Source organism: Cryptomeria japonica, chromosome 2 (assembly GCF_030272615.1).
Source record: "Cryptomeria japonica chromosome 2, Sugi_1.0, whole genome shotgun sequence".
Taxonomy (NCBI): domain Eukaryota; kingdom Viridiplantae; phylum Streptophyta; class Pinopsida; order Cupressales; family Cupressaceae; genus Cryptomeria; species Cryptomeria japonica.
The window spans coordinates 637312773-637331939 of record NC_081406.1 but is presented as its reverse complement, the minus strand read 5'-3'; the positions used below and the strand labels follow the sequence as shown (position 1 = coordinate 637331939).

Sequence of the window (19167 nt, the reverse complement as noted above, 5' to 3'; positions counted from 1 at the left end):
TAAATATTATTAAATGCCTAAATTTAGCTTAAACGTAGAGGATAATAGACTAATAATTAAATAAATAATTATAAATTAATGCATGATAACTCTAACACTGAGTAATATAGATAAATAGTCACTACAACAACATATCCATACTCAAAATCCATAAGATGAAAAGCTCCAAATTTTTTTATAAGAATGCCGTAAATTCAAAAAAGGCAAAACATGTCGACTTCACCTTAAATCCATAATGTTTTCGGAATCAATACTCCTCACCCACCTCAAAAAAAAAACCTAAAAAATTTGAAAAATTCCTTTCATCCTTGATATTTTATGTATTTATTTTGTTCTCTCCTTCTCCTTCTCCTCCTCAACCAGAGAAAAAAAACAATTAGTTCATTTCCAAGGTCTCTTTCTCCCCGAAGCAAATTAAGAGTAAGCTTATAACCCTCAAATAGTGTCCATGAACGAGCTTTTAAGGACCAGCCTTTAAATGTTAATTTTACACTAATCCCTTTTCGCCATTTTTCTCTGCATTTTAATTAATATTTACAAGGGAGGTTTCCTCTGCTGTTTGGCGGGTAGGGGGCTCAATTTACGCGGTGGACCGCTGAAGTCCACCTGCTGCTGCTAACAGCATATCAACCATTTACTTGGGTAAGAGCAGGTTCCGAGTTCGAATCTCAGGGAGAAACGCGCGTTTTTCCCATTCCAATGGCCAAGAGTGATGACTCTTCCGATGACTCCAAGAGCAAAGAGGCAAGAAATCCCTTCTCTTCATTTTTTTCATTCCCGCTCATGTTTATTTTGCTACAAGGCTACTGATCTTATTGATTTGGGTTCTCCATTAGGGTTAATTTAATTAATTTTTTAAAATCCAAAGCTTTTGGAGAATTCGCAGCTTAGTTAATACGCTTATTTTGTCTCGAAAGTCCAAATTGTCGCGAGAACTAGTAAATCAGTATATATGTTTTTGCTTCAGTTCAGGTTTGAGTTAGTCGAGCTATTAAATCATAATGCTTTTTACTGGAGTAGAGTGTACTTCTTGCTCTTTTCTTTTTTATGGTTTTTTAATTTTTGTTTATATAATGTGGCACATGTTATGTTCCATTGAGGCAAAGCTATGCAATCTTGGTTTCTCCCTCTCCATGAGATTACTCGTTTCAAATTCTACACTTCAGTACACGCAAGTTTTCTACGTGGGCTGGGGTTTGAAAATGTTTGAAGCCATGCTCTTGTTTTCTTTATTAATTGCTTTGTTGAGCATGAAAAATACTCTTGTTAATTTGTATTCACCAAGGCAGAGTTAGGAAACCTTGATTTTCTCTTTCCCGAAGATCCCTGTGGCGAATTGCCGAGCTTAACACGCTCACTCACTCAAGGGTTCTATGACTTAGCTTGTTCAAAATTGAGCCTTATGCATTGTAAGACCTCATCATCACTATTAGATCACAGTCACTATTAGATCACAGCCATGTTCAGATTTTCGTTTTTCTTGTTAAATGCTTTACATTCTGAATATTTTTGTTTTGTTCCCTCTTTACTCGCCTTTTGAAAAAAATTGTAGGGTACTCATTGGGTTCCCAAACGTAAGCATCAACTGGCACAAACATCAGAATCCTCATGACAACAAAAATCAAAGGTGGTAACACAACTTTTGCGAACTAATTCACTTACATCCATCATGGCACATAATAAAGAAACAAGAGGAAGAAAATATTGATAATAAAAAAATAAAATAGGAATCACATCAGAAACCAAGAAGAGACCCAAAGAAGCGAATAAACAGGAAATCAAAGATCCAAAAATATTTAAACCATGGTGTATTAAGTACGAGATTACTCAATAAAGTCGCAGGACAATTTGAGAAAATTGAAATTGTGGCAGCATGAGGGGACAATTATTATGTTCTATACATGTTTGTTGAATGGTATGTGTTATATTTAATGAGGAAATAATGAAGAGCTGCATATAAAAAGATTTAAAGATGCCTTTGGTGACTAGTTTTATATGATGTTCAAACTTTGCATGCAATTTATCATCATTTATGTTTGCAATTCTTACTGTCAAATGTTTATTGCCATGTAATATGTATAATTGAGTTGTTCTGTTCGTAATAATCGTCTCATTGTTGTAAAAGAACACATTCAGCTCCTATGCATGTCATCACCACCCACTTCGCATTCAGTTGTCTGTCACCTTGATTTTCTTCTCATATTCCCATATCATGGCTATTGATTTAGATATGTAAGTTGCCATACCCATGGATATAAAATATTTGGAAGGAAAATTATTGTACCAACATTTTGTGCCCATATATAGTTGCAAAACTCTAGAGTCAGTCAGTTTTTAGAAATAATCTTGTTTATCTATCTTTATATAGAAAATCCCATAAATTTACAATTTATAGTTTTCATTTAGACTCTAAGGGAATCATTTATTGTGTAAATGAAGTTTGCCACTTGATAGATGTTCTTAGACCAATATATCAACTAAAGACATGATTTTTCCACGGTCCATATCAATTAAAGACATGATTTTAACACGGTCCATGTAATGTATTAAAGATCTTCTGGAAAAAAAACTGTGTATAATTTTTTTTCATGACATTTCTGATCACACTTTGTGATCCAGCCTCAGGAAGAGGATAAAAATAATACAAAATTGCAGAACCAGCTCCTTATAAAGAGAGCTAGAGGCTTGACATTGGAAAAACAAGAAATATGGATAAAGTATGAAAATATAATACAACAAAAGAATAACAAAATAAAATAAGTAGATAAATATTTAAAAATAATGTGGGAGGTGATTTAAGGAAAAATAGTAAGAAAAACCAATAACAAAAAATAGATAATATTGAAATAAAAAATCAAGATTAAGACGATGTGATTGTTATTTGATTTTATTACTTTTTTATTTTAATATTATTCTATTTTTTGTTATTGTTTTTTCCTTACCATTATTTCTTAAATCACCTCCCGCATTATTTTTATTTATTTATTTGCTGATTTTCTCCTGTTATTCTTTTGTTGTATTATATTTTCAGACTTTATCTTCACTGTTTTTTGGTCTGAATTGTTTCTCAATACTGCTCCTTTTTTTTTTTTCCATTTCAAGTTCTTATCTCTTGTTTTAAGGAGCTGGTTCTGCCATTTTATATCATTTTTATCTTCTTCTTGATGATGGATCATGGAGTGTGATTAGAAATGTTGATACAAAAAAACTATACACAGATTTTATTAATAAGATTTTTAATCCATCATATTCAGTTTTCGTTAGGTCTAGAAGTTAATTGCAAGTGGCACATAAACTAAAATGTAGATGTCCATCTCTTGCCTCTATTCTTACATAGATTGGTTACTTAGCAATTTACTTGTTATATCCCTTTTTGGGATTTACCTGAATTTAGTTCTGACAAAGTAATTCCAACTTAAGGTGAGAATCATATCATCTTACCAATATAACTTTATAATAAAATTACATAACTTTATAATAAAATTACATAACTTTATAATAAAATTACCGATTATAATGCCCTTTATGAGATATTCCTGGTTTAGGGCCTGCAAATAATATTAATCACTAGAAACTGACATTAGAAACATTAAGTATCAAGAATCCATGATAGCAGCTAAATCCATTTAAGCATTATTCATATCTAAATCAATACACCCTAATATCATTACTATTTGTTTCAAGGCATATTCCTTATAGTCAACCATATTAGGAATTAATTGGAAATGCTTGGAAACAGCAATCTCAAGAATGGTTGTTCTTGTATTGTGAGAGCACGGAAGGATTTCTGGTCCATCCCATCCCTTAGTCCATCTTGGAGGCTGGCCATCCTCCTCGACCAACTACATGAGCACGAAATGGATTTATGGTCCGTTCCATCTCTTGGCACACGAGCATGGTATGATTTTTTGTCCATCCATCTCGGGGTGGTGTACTTGATAAGATGCATGAAGGATTTCTGGTCCTTCAACTCTTGTAAATTTGGAAGGCTGGCCATCCTTCGTATTTGTAAGGCATAGATTGCTGAAGGAATTTGCTAGATTATTCTTAATTAAATAATAGATTTTTCATCAAAAGGCTGCAATACTTAATTTCTGAAATGTATACATATACATATACATACATATACATATGTATATATAGATATATGTAGTTATGTACATACATACATATGTATATATCTATATATGTGCATACATGAATATGTATATACATATGTATGTACATATACATATATATACATATGTATGTACATATACATATGTATGTACATATATATATATATATACATGAATATGTATATACATATGTATGTACATATATGTACATACATAAATATGTATATAATATATGTACATACATAAATATGTATATACATATGTATGTACGTATATATATTTAGGCAAACACACACATATATATTTAGGCAAACACACACACGTGCACATATAAATCACTACGTAAAGGATAGCTCCCTTCCATTGATCACCAAAAACATTACATAGTTCAGTTACCAAGAGTATGCAACAGAATATGAATGGCTTCAATAACTTCTTGAAGCCTTTCGATCTGATTCGGAGAAAATACGTCCTTATTGAAGTGCACTACATAAGCATATGTTTACGTTTTATTGTTTTCCAGAGCTGCCTGCATTATATTAACTATTTCATTGAATTCATCACTTTCATCCAGTGCCTCGATGCAGATTGCATCTCTTTCCTTGTTCGGATTGTTTCACGTCACTTGGTTGTAGTGGAGGTGTTCGTATCTAGCAAGTTGCCATCCAGTTCACTCAACCCATCCCATGCTGTTTTGACATTTGAAATTATGGATTGGCAGTTCTGATCTATGGCATGGTTTGAGAGATAGTTCGCCTCCTTATTTGCCTCTAGATATATATCATATATGCCTTATCGGGACATCCATTCCTTCCAGTTTCTCGTGTATCCCATTCAGCCACGTCTGATTTCCAACTCGGAGCTTGATTAGATATAACTGCTCTAATCACATTGAGAGAGTCACCTTCGATGTCAATATTCAGAAGCTTCTTCTCCTTGCATAGTTTCATACCACATAGAAGAGCCACAAACTCTGCATCATTGTTGGTGCCATGGGGTAATTTGACTGATCCCCCCAAATTAATTCTCCTCTGTCATTTCTGATGATAAAACCAACACCCGATTGTCCAAGGTTGCCCTTGGATGCACCATCGAAATTCAATTTCAATCTGCCTTTTGGCGAAAGTGTCCCCTTAGCCTCTAACCGTGCATTATTGTTCTGGATGTTATCCCATTTTGGAGGTATCAAATGGGGCCATGACTTTGCTAACTGATCATCCTAGGAAGTGCATTTATTATGTTTCCTTTCTGCCACTTTAACATTGATATGCTCACATATCGCTACTTCAATTTTATTTAAGATTGTGAGCAGAGATGATTCTTTATCATTGAAAATGCGTTTGTTCCTCTCTCTCCATATATGCCATATTATCATTGCAGGGTTGGCTATCCACAAGCCCCCCCCAAACCGATTCCTTATGTATCAACAGCCAGCTTGAAAAAATATCAAATAGCTTCAAACTCGCACTGAACAAACAAATGATCTACATTCTCCTCCTTCCTGCGGCACAGTGAGTACTTGAAAGGCCCCATGAATCCCAACCTCTGCAATCTCTCCCTTGTTAAAATTTTATTTTGTACTGCCAACCAGGCAGAAGCACCGGCCTTTGGAAGAGTGTACGAATTCCAACATAGCTCTTGCTGCCTCGAGCATTTGTCCATGTCCTGTATTGAAAGTTCATACCCAAGTTTTGGAGAGTAATTGCCAGACTTGGCCGTGCATCAAATGATTTGGTCTTCATCCCTTCCAACTACGATGTGATGTTTCTCCAATTCACTCATCAAGATCTTTTTGCTTGAGTGGTCAATTATCCGGAAATCTTTCCATCTAAACTCCATCCCTTTATCATTTTGATCGATCACCATAAAATCAGAAATCAATTCCCCATACTCCTGGGTATTTGTTTCCCTTGCTCTAGCCGATTCCGGAATCTCTGACAGAGGTTTATAACCATTCCATGAATCCGTCCAAAAGGCCGCCTTCCTTCCATTACTGATTTCCTCGAAATGTGGTCTGTTATCAGATCTCTGCATTTTCAATTTGCTCTTTGTTGTTTGGAAACACCTTTCTTGGTCAAATGAGCAGCTCTGTTAGTGTTAAAGTTTTTTCTGAAGTCAACAAAGCAAGTGAAGGGATCTTCTTTGTCATCACGCTAAGCATAGGATAAAATAATTACACAATATGATGGTGTCTTATTGTGATGTAACGTTAATATGAGTCTTGTGTTTGTGATGCATTCAATTGTTTGAGTTGGAGTTGTAACACAAATTTAGGCTATTCTGTACGTTAAGATATGAGACTATTGTGACACTTTGGGAGTTTGCAAATCAATTGTGAGAAAGCGTTCATGTATGGTTCCCATTGTGAGCAACAACTCTGTCTCTATGCAGAAATGTGAAAGAAAGCATCATAAGAGACATCAGTTGCTGCAATAGAACTGTAATAAACCATAGTCTTTTTTTGAGTCCTATTCTGAAAATCACTTCCCCTAAAAAAAAAATGTCACGCGATGTAGAATTTTCTTTCTCATGTCGTGTCTTGCTATCATGCTTTGCATGTCGATTCTCGTGACAAACCAAAATAACATTTTTTATTTGGATATATGCCAGGATGTGATTGTTTGGACTTTGTATGTGTTTGTGATGTTTGACATATTTGAAGGGACATATTTAAGCAGGTGACTGTTTGTATTTCTATTACAATCAATAGGCAACAATAAAATGAAAACTGCAATACTTCTTTTGTTTATAAATTTGTAATTAATGTCTTAGGGTTGGGCCAAAATTTATTTTAAATGACGATGATGTAGTGTTTGATTATGTAAATTTTCTTGTTTGCAAGATTTAAGCAATCCATATTGTTGTTACTCTGTATAAAACATGCCTAATCCATGCCTAATCTTTTTTCAGTAATTGTTAATTAAGTTTGGTATATTAATGTTGTTTGATACATTGTGGTCTCTCTGGTAGTAGTTCATACACCTGTTTGAAGAATTCGACAATCTTTTCAAACATTAGGGTTATTTACAAAAAATAAGATGTTGAAAATTATTATATAATCTACCATGTGTATAGAGCTAGTATGTCTTATCCTTTCGAAACTTGCATTTGTCAAGCAGTCCTATTCAAAGAGATATTGGACCAATACATATTTCAATATTACACGCTTTTACTTAATCCACTACATCTAGCATGGCAATAAAAACTTTGATGAAAAGAACAATACTTGGCATATTGTATTTTAATAATAAATGTGTATGCAAGAGGAATTTCCAACAAAAAGTGCTACTTATCGCTATCATTGTGAATAAGGAAGGATTGAACAAGCTTCTTGGGTTTGAAAATGAAGATATTATCTTCCTCTCGCCATCAAATTTTCAAGACTGAGTGTTTCTCCATCATAAATTTGAATTTGCAAAATTTATATATTGAGAAGATGTGACTAGTATAATGCTTTACTTGACTAGGTTCTGGTGATATGAAAATGTGGGCTCTCTAATTGTGGCCTTAGGCCATGAGATGATATGTGGATAATTAATCTACAACCAAGGTTTTATGGGTGCACAATTGTGAGGGTGTACAAGGTAAGGGTACGGAACTCTCAGAGTGGAGTTCCAAAACTTGGGTAAGCATGTTCAAGGGCACAGCTATTTAAGAAAAATAATAATTTTTTAAGTGCATTAAAATTATATGAAGTTTAACTTTGGTAATTAACACTTAATGCACAAAAATATGTAATATATATTTAAACATAATAACACATTTAGCATTATTAAACTATAGATTTATCTATCCTAACTCAAATTTACATACATCATATATAAAAAGTCAGATTACATGTAAGCTGCAACATGACTTTGTTAGGGTTTATAAGCCCTTATATAATACTTGATTTTACTTTTTAGACTCCATTTTAAACGGTTTTTATACCTAGGGCATGGTGAGTTGGAAATACACCTTGGATTTGGGTCTGGTATATGATTAGGTGTGTCTCAGGAGATTACATGTATTTATGTGGTGCATACGGGGTGTGGCTGAAATTTAACTTCATTCATGCACAACGTAGCTTTGTCTATGACTATTGCAAATAATGCTGCTGTTCAAGAAGGGAAATAATGCTTGGAGAGTACACAATTGGGACTTTTTAAGGTCTCTGACTTTCTATGCATTGAAGATTTGAGCTTTGTAGCAATAGTTTGACTTGATAAGATGATTGAACAAAAGGATCAGATTGATCTAATTTCCTTGTTCTCCTGTTAGAGGTTTTCCAGAATCCAGGACACTGTCTTATTTAACTATTTGGGCAAGGCAAAATAGGTCAACAACCTAGTGTATTTCACGGTTTAATTTCACCAGCAATACAATATGTTACTTCCCTATCTTGAATCTGGTTTTCACTGTTTGATGTAAAATATATTCTGTTTAAGTCATAAGCTTGATTTTGCTCATTTGATGGACATCCATGGCATGATTTACACATATTTAAAGAACATTTTTAAAGTTTTTAGATTCTATTTGTTTTATAGACATAATGCTCAACTTTTTTAAAAAGAAAATTCAAAACCATCTTATATATATTTGATTTCCAGGAAGTCAATTGCATGGCAGAGAGACTAAGAATTAGGTCAGGAAAGAAGCCATCTTACAATGAAGCAGATGAAATGGAAGATGATGCAGATTGGAAAGAACAAGAAGAAGCAATGGGACACGATACAAAGCAGCCCACAAAAATAATTAGATCGGATGCTGTAATCATTTTTTCATCTAATTTCTGTTTAATTTGATGCCCGTAATTAGTACTTATATGTCTGATGTGCATTGTTTGTCTTTTACGCAGAGTGATGATTCTTGCTATGCCTGTGGAGGCAGTGGAAAGCTTCTCTGCTGTGATACATGCACTGCTGTGTACCATCTTAAGTGTTTGACTCCACCTCTGAAACTTGTGCCTCGTGGAAATTGGAGCTGCCCTCAGTGTGTAAGTTTCCAATCTTCGGTATCTATTCTCTTTTTTTTGATACAAATTAGAAATCCTATTCACATTTGAATATCTTTGACACTTAATTTTGTAATTTTAACAGGTCAATCCCCTTCAGGAACTTGATAAAATATTAGATTGTCAAATGAGACCTGTAAATGATGGCAATGATGAAGGGGAGTCTTCAACTAAAAAATTAGTCAAGCAATATTTAGTAAAGTGGAAGTCAATGTCTTATCTTCACTGCTCATGGTAATATGGCACAATTATTGATTTATATTTTATCCTAAATTACAAGTTGCACATTCATGCTGAGTACAGGAAGTCCAGTACATACTCGTTACAAAAAGATACTTATATACAATTTCTGGTTTTATGTAATTCTTCTTCCTGTTCTGTTTATATATGATCCTCATTTTGTGTTACGCTAACATGATCACTTTATCTCTCCGTCTGTGTCAACTTTCATTTTTGTGTTATTAGTGTGGGATGAGGTTAAGACCTCTAATATGTTTCTGATTTTTAATTTGTTACCATGAAAACGTTCAAGGTTTCTTAACAATCATGCATGTGACTTGGTCATCTGCAGGGTTCCCTATGAGGAGTTTCAGAAATCTTTCAAGGAAATTCCACGCATCAAGACAAGGATGAATAATTTTAATCGGCAAATGGATTCTATGAAATTTTCAGAAGATGATTGGGTTCCAATTCGGCCTGAGTGGACAACTGTGGATAGAATCATTAGTAGCAGGTGATTCCTGTCTTATTGCATATTGAAATGGCTATCATAAAAGCTCACAGCAAACAAAGGTCATTAGTTGGGTTTTCTTGTTTACATCAAATTTTAACCTCTTGGAGCATATTTTAGTTGAGTGTTTGATTGTTAACCTGGTGAGTTGTTGATATTAGATATTATATTTTCCAATGTTACTTAAGCAAATGCAATTTTTTGATTTGTTTAATCTGTCTTAACCATGAAATATGCTCAACCCATGTGAAATTTAATATGATCTAATGAACGCTTATAATATCGCATTTGCATTCTGTCAAAGATTATGAATGATTTTGCATGGCATGTTTCCTTAATATTGGTGTTATGGTACATGTTTTGTAATATCAGGCTTGTTTCCTTAATAGTGGTGTTATGGTACATGTTTTGTAATATCAGGCTTGTTTCCTTAATCTTGGTGTTATGGTACATGTTTTGTAATATTAGACAGTTGTTTGTGAGGATTTATTTTGGTGGTAGAAATTTCTGAACATAAAGATGGTCATCCATATAACTCAAAATATCTTAGATGCAGATAGATTTGGGCAACTTGTTATTGCCTGTTAACTAATCATGGAGTGAAACACTAAGTGCTTTCTGCTATTAAATTTTTTCTCAGACTTACTGGTGAATTGCGGGAATATTTGGTCAAATGGAAAGAGCTTCAATATGATGAATGTACATGGGAAGTTGAGGAAGATATTTCTGCTTTTCGTGCTGAAATTGAAAGGTTCAATTCAATAAAGGCTAGAGGACAAGTCAAAATGGCTCGAAAACGGAAGGGTTCAGCTTCAGATGGAAAAGAAGCAAAGCGTCGTCGAAAAGATTTCGAACAGTATGATCAAACTCCAGATTTTCTCACAGGAGGTATTTGAAGGATATTTACTGTAAGTGTCTTTATTTTTGAAATTTTGTGTTGTGCATAAATTTTTATTGGAAATATATATTGGCAGGTACATTACACCCATATCAGCTTGAGGGATTAAATTTTTTACGGTTTGCATGGCTCAAGGAGACACATGTTATTCTTGCAGATGAAATGGGACTTGGTATTATTTTTGTGAAGTAATTCCTTTAATCTGATTGCAAATCGCATTTGAGATAGTTTATATTGATTGCTGAAATGATTTGGTGGTGGCAGGCAAAACTGTACAGAGCATCTCGTTTTTGGCATCTCTCATTGAAGAGGATGTGACTTATCCTCATTTGGTTGTGGCACCTCTTTCTACATTGCGAAACTGGGAGCGTGAATTTGCAACCTGGGCTCCACAAATGAATGTTGTATGTTGGACAACTACCTGGTTAATTCTTTAGCTGTAATTTTTCTTTATTAGAGTACACAAGTGCAGTGATGCTTATGCCTGTACAAGTGTTATAATTATACGTTGACAGCTATTTACTTTCACAGGTGATGTATGTGGGGTCTGCTCCAGCTCGTAGTATGATCAGACAGTATGAATTTTATCATTCTAAGAAAGGCAAACTGTCAAAGAAGCATAAGGGAAGAAAGAAGTCAGCTTCTACTTCAAATCAATCTAAACAAGAAAGGATAAAATTTGATGTTCTTTTGACATCATATGAAATGATAAACTTTGATACTGCAGTTTTAAAACCGATCAAATGGGAGTGCATGGTAAATATTTAATTCCTATAAATGTGACTTTTTGATTGGTTGATTTCAGTTTCATGAATTTTTTTGTGTAACAAAGGTTTCCTCTTAATGTTAATTTATGTGATCTTAGGCACACTGTCCTTGTCAAGAAAATATATGCTTTCTTAAGGGTGGGTTTTAAAGGCAAGTTGAATTGCAGATAGTTGATGAAGGTCACAGGCTTAAGAACAAAGATTCAAAGCTTTTTCAGACATTGACACAGTATTCTGCGAAGCATAGGGTTTTGTTAACAGGCACTCCACTTCAGGTTGGCAGAATCTTCAAAGTCCATCTTTCTAATTTTAAAACAATGTTATAGCCGGGAAAGGTCCTATGATTAATGGTTTGGGTATGAAATGTTTACTAGACCAAGCAACCTTTTTAAATTTTTACAGAATTTGGACTGCTTAAACTCTCTTTTCAATATAAAACTCCAGAAATTTAATAATGGAATCAATAAATGAACTTAGTTGAAAGCATAGTCATTGATGAAGGTTGTGATCTCTTTTTGCTATTTCAGAAGTTTCTCAATCTGGACTCAGTTCTCATTTTATGAAATTGTTTCTTCTTTTAGTGATTTTGTCTGCATCAAATAGATGTTGAGGTTCCATCTTACAATAGCAAGTGCTATGAAAAAATTCTGTTTGATAGTAATAACTGCTATGGCTACTGGTAGTTATTCCCTAAGTCACCGCATTCGGCGAATTTGATCCATGAGATTCGAAATTCAACGAACTTTAAAAAACCCCTAAAAAATTCGTTTAAGTTTGTCTTAAATTCGTACGGTAGATGGGTTAGGTTTTTTAATAAAAAATGTATTTTAAAAACCGTAAGCTTCCTTCATGGGTCTATTTATTCACAAATGTCCAACACGACCAAGCAACGTCTTGCAAATCTGAACGGAGGTGACACCCTGCAAGTTCGATGCTAAAAACCCAATGCCCTACAATTCCGACGCGAATAACCCGACGTCCTTCAAGTTTGGTGTGACCCAGCAAGTTTGATGTCGTCACAAGTCGCGTGAATAGAATTTCATTGTTTAAGTTTTTATTTAGGTTTTTATGTTCATTTAAAGTACTTTTTCCTTTACGTTTTTCTTCTGTTATTTTAATTCTATTAACATTTAAAAGATATGTTCTCACAACTTCTATTTTTAATTTAAAAAGACTTAGATGTCAATAATATTATTTATGTTAAATTTTTATAAAAAATTAATATTTAACTATAATAAATTTAAATTTAGCATCTTTCTTCTTTAAAAAATAATAGTTAAACTAATTTAATGGTTTATTGGATATATTATTTATATAAGCCGAATTTAATTTGAATTTTATACATTTCGAATTTTTCCCTTGTTGAACTTCATTCGAATTTCAAAGCTGTTGAACTTCGAATTCAAATTCGAACCTGGTGACTTAGGTTATTCCCAACGAACATTAAGCATATGCGTTCTTTACAGCTATGTAAGGAAGTAAAGTTACAATATTATGACATTGGTAAATATCAACAATGGTTTCAAACAGCTATGAATGCAAATAACAGCAAGAGAATGACATGGCTACATGATTACACAATTTGAAATTGGTTCACCTAAAAGGCTAAATATGTGCTCTTCACAGCTATGCAAGGAAGTAAAGTTACAATATTATGACATTGGTAAGTAGCAGCAATGATCAAACAGCTATGAATGCAAATAACAGCGATAGAATGACGTGGCTACATGATTACACAACTTGAAATTGGTTCATCTAAATTTGAGTATAAGGTTTCTCTCAAAGGTGCAACGTCTGATGAGAACTTCTAAAAATAATGGCTAAACTTTATTAGAATAAATGCAACAGCATTATTCTAACCTAGTTTATTTGGTGCTCAACCATATACTAAATGCAACCATGAATTTCTTATGTTGCCATTAGCATCATGTTCTATTCCATCAATGTCATGTGCATTATAAAAGTCATCTGAGATGTCCTTTGAAGCTTAAACTTGAAAATGCATTAATAATTTTAATTCTCAACTGTTTCCCTATTTGATTTTTATCAATCTTTCTGGGCGGCATTTTTTCATTTGGTGATTCCTGTTTCTCCAGTTTTTTATCTTTACTCTCCAATCATGTTCATTGATTGACATGTGTTGGATGTGACCTTTTGTTGGTGTCTGTTGGTTGTGTTACACTGTTTCACATTGTGTCTATTTGTAGGCAATATACCTTGTATCATCTTTGTTTTATTTTTGTCTTTTTTTTGATCAATGGTTTCTCAATTTCAATACAATGGACTAAGTATGCAAGTTCCAGCATTTCATATGCTCCGTTTGCCAATGTAATAGGGTTTGTTTGCTACATCTAGTGTCTTCAGAGTATTCATCCACATATAAGATAACCCTCTTCAATCATATTCATTTTCTGAGTCAAGTCCACCATTGGAACTAGACTGATTGTCACTGATAATTTTATCTTTCAGTTTGTCCATGGTCACCCTGCTGTTCCAATTTTTATTGCTATGGTTTTGTGCTCCCACTCATTAATGGATTTTACTTAATTCTGTGGATGCCCCTACCCTTGCACATACCATACCCAACTTATTCTAATCTTGATACAGCAGGAGACATAAGGGCACAATCCTTTCTCAGTTCTGCTAATTTTAATCTGGAATATGTGGTTAGTAATGGTGGTCTTCCCAACTTTTTCTATACTTTTTCAGGATTAATATTTGCTCCACAGTCAAAGAATTGGACAGAAACATGTTTAGAATTTTTATAGCTCTACTTTTGGAACATCTTTTTCCAACAGCAGCATGTCCCAACATTCTGTTGGGTGTAATATTTCCTTTGGTGGTTCATTTGTATGTATCTATGCTGATTGTCGTGAGCAATCTGCTAAAAGTTTACCATTACTTGACCATAGTGCCATTGATCAAAGATACTAATTGATGTATTGAACTCATTTCTTCCTTTATTCCTTGTTTTTATTGTTACTTTCTATTGTGTGGTTGTCCTGTCCTACATTTTGTTGGTGGTGTGGTGTCCTTATTGTTACTTTCTATTCAACTTTGTGCACATTGAATTGGTCCAAGTGCTCTTTGTGTTTTTATGTTTCCTTCCATTGACTATCGTTTCCAAATTTTTCTTGGCAATTAATGTCTCTTCTATGTGTTGCTTTAGCTTGATCTGTGGAGGTAACATAATGATCTTTGATTCTAAAACAAGAATTTGACAGATGTTAATATCTATGTGGCAGTTTTTTTCCACAACTAAGAAAATTTCCTTGTCTCTCTTACTTCTGCTTAGTTGTTTTACTCTTCAGTGTACTATGATACTATCACATCTCAAACTTGAAACTAATCTCCACAAACAGGGACTTAAGCTAACCTTGTACTGCTATTTTGGGCTTATCAATGATGACATTTATTCAGCCTAAGTGTTCATTACAGCTATGCAGAGAAGTTACAACAATATGAAAGCTGTAAATAGTAAAAATGATCATTATCAAATAATTGTGAATGCAAATAATACTAAATAGCAATAGAATGATATAGCTTTATGATTGCATAACTTGAAATGAGTTCATCCTAAATATGAGCATAAAGTTATCTTATAAGGTGCAATATTTGATGATACATTCTGAAAATATTATCCTAAGCTTAATTAGAAAGTGTGCAGCAGCACAATCATATTTAGCCAACTTGGAGTTAAACTATTATGTGAAATGCGCCTAAAAGATGCACCCAAGCACCTCTTATGCTTCCTACACTAATCTATGTGAGAGTTCCATTTTTTGAAATATAGGCTGCAATCATAATCCCTATATCATAGATTTGGGTGACAAGTAGTGAAAATAATATTTGTAAGGGTCGTAGAGCTATATGATTACAAAAAATAACATAACCTTACTGCTTAAAAATAGATTTGATTGGTTGACAATTAGGATTGTCAGAGTGGTGAGTGCTGTAAATGATGTTCAATTTACATTCAATATGCAAGTTATATTCTTTTAACTAATTTTAATATTGCCTTAATGTATATATCTGACTATCTTCTTGTTTGTGGCAGGTGAGAGGAGCATTTAATATTTTCTATGTCCTATCTCATGAATGCCACTCAATGCAAGTATGTAACAAATGGGGCACGGTCAAGCAATGGCTTAATTGGTCATGACCGATCAAGACATTACTTGATCGTGCCTCTTTGTTTATACTAAACAAATGCATGTTCAATGTTAATGCCAATCGGTGTGGGAGTAGTATTACAACCGATGTCTATCGGTGTTGGCTTAATGCTAACAGCCGATAGTTATCGGTGTGTTAGCCTTAACAACCGATAACTATCGGTGTAGACTAACACACCGATAACTATCGGTGACCTTCGTTATATTGCCACCCGATATATCATATGCAACCCGATATATTATATTCAGCTCGATATATATTAATTGGTGTTTTCATTAATCATTTATTTATCATTATTTATGTTAATCGATATACATCTAAATACAAGATTTATTAGATCGATGAACATAACCAAAATACATAGTATGATTATCAATAGGTTGTTTATATGCAAATGTAGAATGGCTATCAAAGAGGAATTAATTGCTTGAAGGTTTTATCATAGTTTTCGATATGATAAATGATTGAATGAGAGACATCATTTTATCTCTCATTCAATCATTTATCTTACCGAAGCTATCATGCGTTAACACTCCCTCTTAGCTAGGTAAGATGAATGTAGACAATATATTCAAGCATCACAATTCAATTGATAGTAATCATTTTAGACATTCATGGGAAATCATACCACCTAATCATATGGTATGAAGTATCACCTAAACACGTGATACTAAAGTTCATCACATCAATCTTGTGATTTACAGGATATCACCTAAGCATGTGATATCAGTATTGCCTACACACGCAATACTTAAGGATAATCATATGAGAAAGATTAATTTCTCACCTTATCCAAGTTGTGATATGTGCACTAACACTTTATACAAATGTTTTATCACAACACAATCATGGCACATCCATGACACACCAGAGATCCAACATGATAACTGGTTTGGACATTACAAGATCGTCACCTTATAATGTCCCCATACAAGTGTTCACTATCTTGAGAGATCGTCACCTCTTAGATGTGAACCCAGGGGATAGAATCCAAAAATTGTCCTAACATGACAAAGAGGTTTACACATTAAACATCTTATAGGTATGCAAAGATAGATTACAAAGCAAATTACCTTTCTATCATACCTAAGCCTTTTCTAAAGTGATCAACCTTTACTCTGGAAAGGGGTTTGGTCAGAATGTCTGCAGTTTGATCTCCTGTACAAACATATTCCAGTTGGATTGCATTCCTTTCTACCATATCTCGCACATAGTGGTATGGAATCTCAATATGCTTGGATCTGTCATGAAATCTTGGGTTTACTGAAAGTTTTATGCAGCTCTGGTTGTCACAGTGTATAACAATGGGTTTCATAGGTTCTCCAAACAACCCCACAAGCAACTTCCTAAGCCATACTGCCTCTCGGGCAGCCATAGAAGCTGCAATGTATTCTGCCTCGGTGGAACTTTGAGCTACAGAAGACTGCTTCCTGCTGATCCAAGATATCATAGTTGAATCTAGACTGAAGCAACACCCTGAAGTGTTTTTCCTGTCTGTCACACTTCCAGCTCAATCTGAATCTGTAAATCCATGTAGGTCTATATCAACCTTCTTGTATTTGAGACCAAGGTTTAGAGTACCTTGTAGGTACCTCATAATGTGTTTCACTGCAACCAGGTGTATCTCCTTCGGTTCACACATAAACTGACTTAAAGCATTAACTGCATAACAGATATCTGGTTTTGTATTTACCAGGTACATCAGGGACCCAATCATCTGTCTGTATTGAGTAGGATCAGTGGGTTGTGACTCTGTTGCTGCTTCTTTAAGTTTATGTAAGTTGGTTTCTATAGGAGAGGTCATGGGTCTACAATTTAGCATTCTGAATCTCTTCAAAATATCCAAGGTGTACTTTCCTTGGTTTAGTATAATGTTGTCAGAATTCTGCCATACTTCCAATCCTAGGAAGTAATGAAGGAGTCCTAAGTCCTTCATATCAAATTCTTTGGATAGATCATTCTTGCATTGATCTATAAGATGATCATTTCCTGTGATTAATAAGTCATCAACATATAAAATCAACATTAGCATATCACCTTTATTTCTTTTGTAGTAGAGATTAGGATCTGCCTCATTTTTAGAGAAGCCTAGTCCTGAGAGATAGGTGTCAATTCTTTCATACCAGGCCCCGGGAGCCTGTTTAAGCCCATAGAGAGCTTTCTTGAGTCTGCACACATGAGACTCTGCATCATAAATTTCAAACCCTTCAGGTTGCTCTCGGTAGACTTCTTCTGAGATCTCACCATTTAGAAATGTTGTCTTAACATCCATTTGGTGTACCTTCCATCCTTTTGCTGCTGCAATGGCTAATACAACTCTTACTGATGTATACCTGGCAACAGGTGCAAAGGTTTCTTCATAGTCTATTCCCTCCCTTTGTGAGAAGCCTCTCACTACAAATCTGGCCTTGTGTTTTTCAATACTGCCGTCTGCAGCATGTTTGATTTTGAATAACCATTTAGATGAAACTACAGATTTCTTGGTTGGCCTAGGAACAATCTCCCAAACATCATTTTTCATAATGGATTGATACTCTTTAGACATGGCTTCCTTCCATACTTGATGTTCAAGTGCATCTGATACATTGTTTGGTTCAGCGTTAGAGAGGTCATTCATAAGGGCAACATAGCTAGTGAATTTATTAGGCCTTTTGCTTTCTCTGAAGGTTCCTAAGGGAGCAACAAACTTCTGAGCTTCTTCTACAGTTTTGGTGGCCCATAGTGGTCTTTTCTTGAGGTTTTCTCTAGGTGGACTTAGAGTTTCACTCATAGTTTCCTCAGGATTCTCCCTCTGAAGCTCAGGAGTAGGATCTCTATCTAAGCTAGGGTTGGGAATATAGACTTCAGGATCTAGAGAGCTTTGGGCTCTTTTGAAGGCTAGGTTTTCTTCAAATGTCACATCCCTACTTAGTTCAATATTCTTTTGACCAGGTATATATATCCTGTAGGCTTTGGAGGTTTGACTGTATCCTACAAAGATTCCCCTTTTTCCAAAGGGCTCTAATTTTAATCTTTTCTCCTTAGGTACATGAATATAGACAGGGCATCCAAAAATCCTAAGGTGGCTTCTATCTAGTTTTGATTTAGTAAAGACTTCCTCAGGAGTCTTGTCTTCAAGATGAGAGTGAGGACATCTGTTTTGAATATATACTGCAGTGCTAGTTGCTTCTGCCCAAAGATTGATATTTAGATTCTAATCAAGAATCATAGCTTTGGCAGCTTCAAGGATTGTCCTATTTTTCCTTTTTGCTATCCCATTTTGTTGAGGGTTGTAAGGTATTGTTAACTCCCTCTTAATCCCTGAATTTTTACAAAACTCTTTAAATAATTCTAATGTGTATTCCCCCCCATTATCAGTTCTTAGGGTTTTAATTTTGTTTCCTGAGTAGTTCTCTGTTAGTGATTTGAATTCTTTAAACCTATTAAGGATCTCTTCTGATTTTTTACATTTCATAAAGTAGATCCAGGTTTTCCTAGAGTAGTCATCA

General features: G+C 34.3%; 1 protein-coding gene across 1 annotated transcript in view; it reads left to right on the top strand.

Annotated features, from left to right (window-relative positions):
* The first annotated feature begins 356 nt into the window (after positions 1-356).
* The window catches only part of LOC131055455 (CHD3-type chromatin-remodeling factor PICKLE), a 75652-nt gene continuing 56841 nt past the window's right edge, over positions 357-19167 (top strand). Inside the window, exons 1-10 of the mRNA XM_057989943.2 lie at positions 357-744; positions 8708-8866; positions 8956-9093; positions 9197-9345; positions 9683-9844; positions 10482-10729; positions 10816-10911; positions 11004-11143; positions 11271-11495; positions 11674-11781. Coding sequence (XP_057845926.2) covers positions 700-744; positions 8708-8866; positions 8956-9093; positions 9197-9345; positions 9683-9844; positions 10482-10729; positions 10816-10911; positions 11004-11143; positions 11271-11495; positions 11674-11781 — 1470 coding nt within the window. The 5' untranslated portion in view covers positions 357-699. The remainder of the gene's footprint in view (positions 745-8707; positions 8867-8955; positions 9094-9196; positions 9346-9682; positions 9845-10481; positions 10730-10815; positions 10912-11003; positions 11144-11270; positions 11496-11673; positions 11782-19167) is intronic.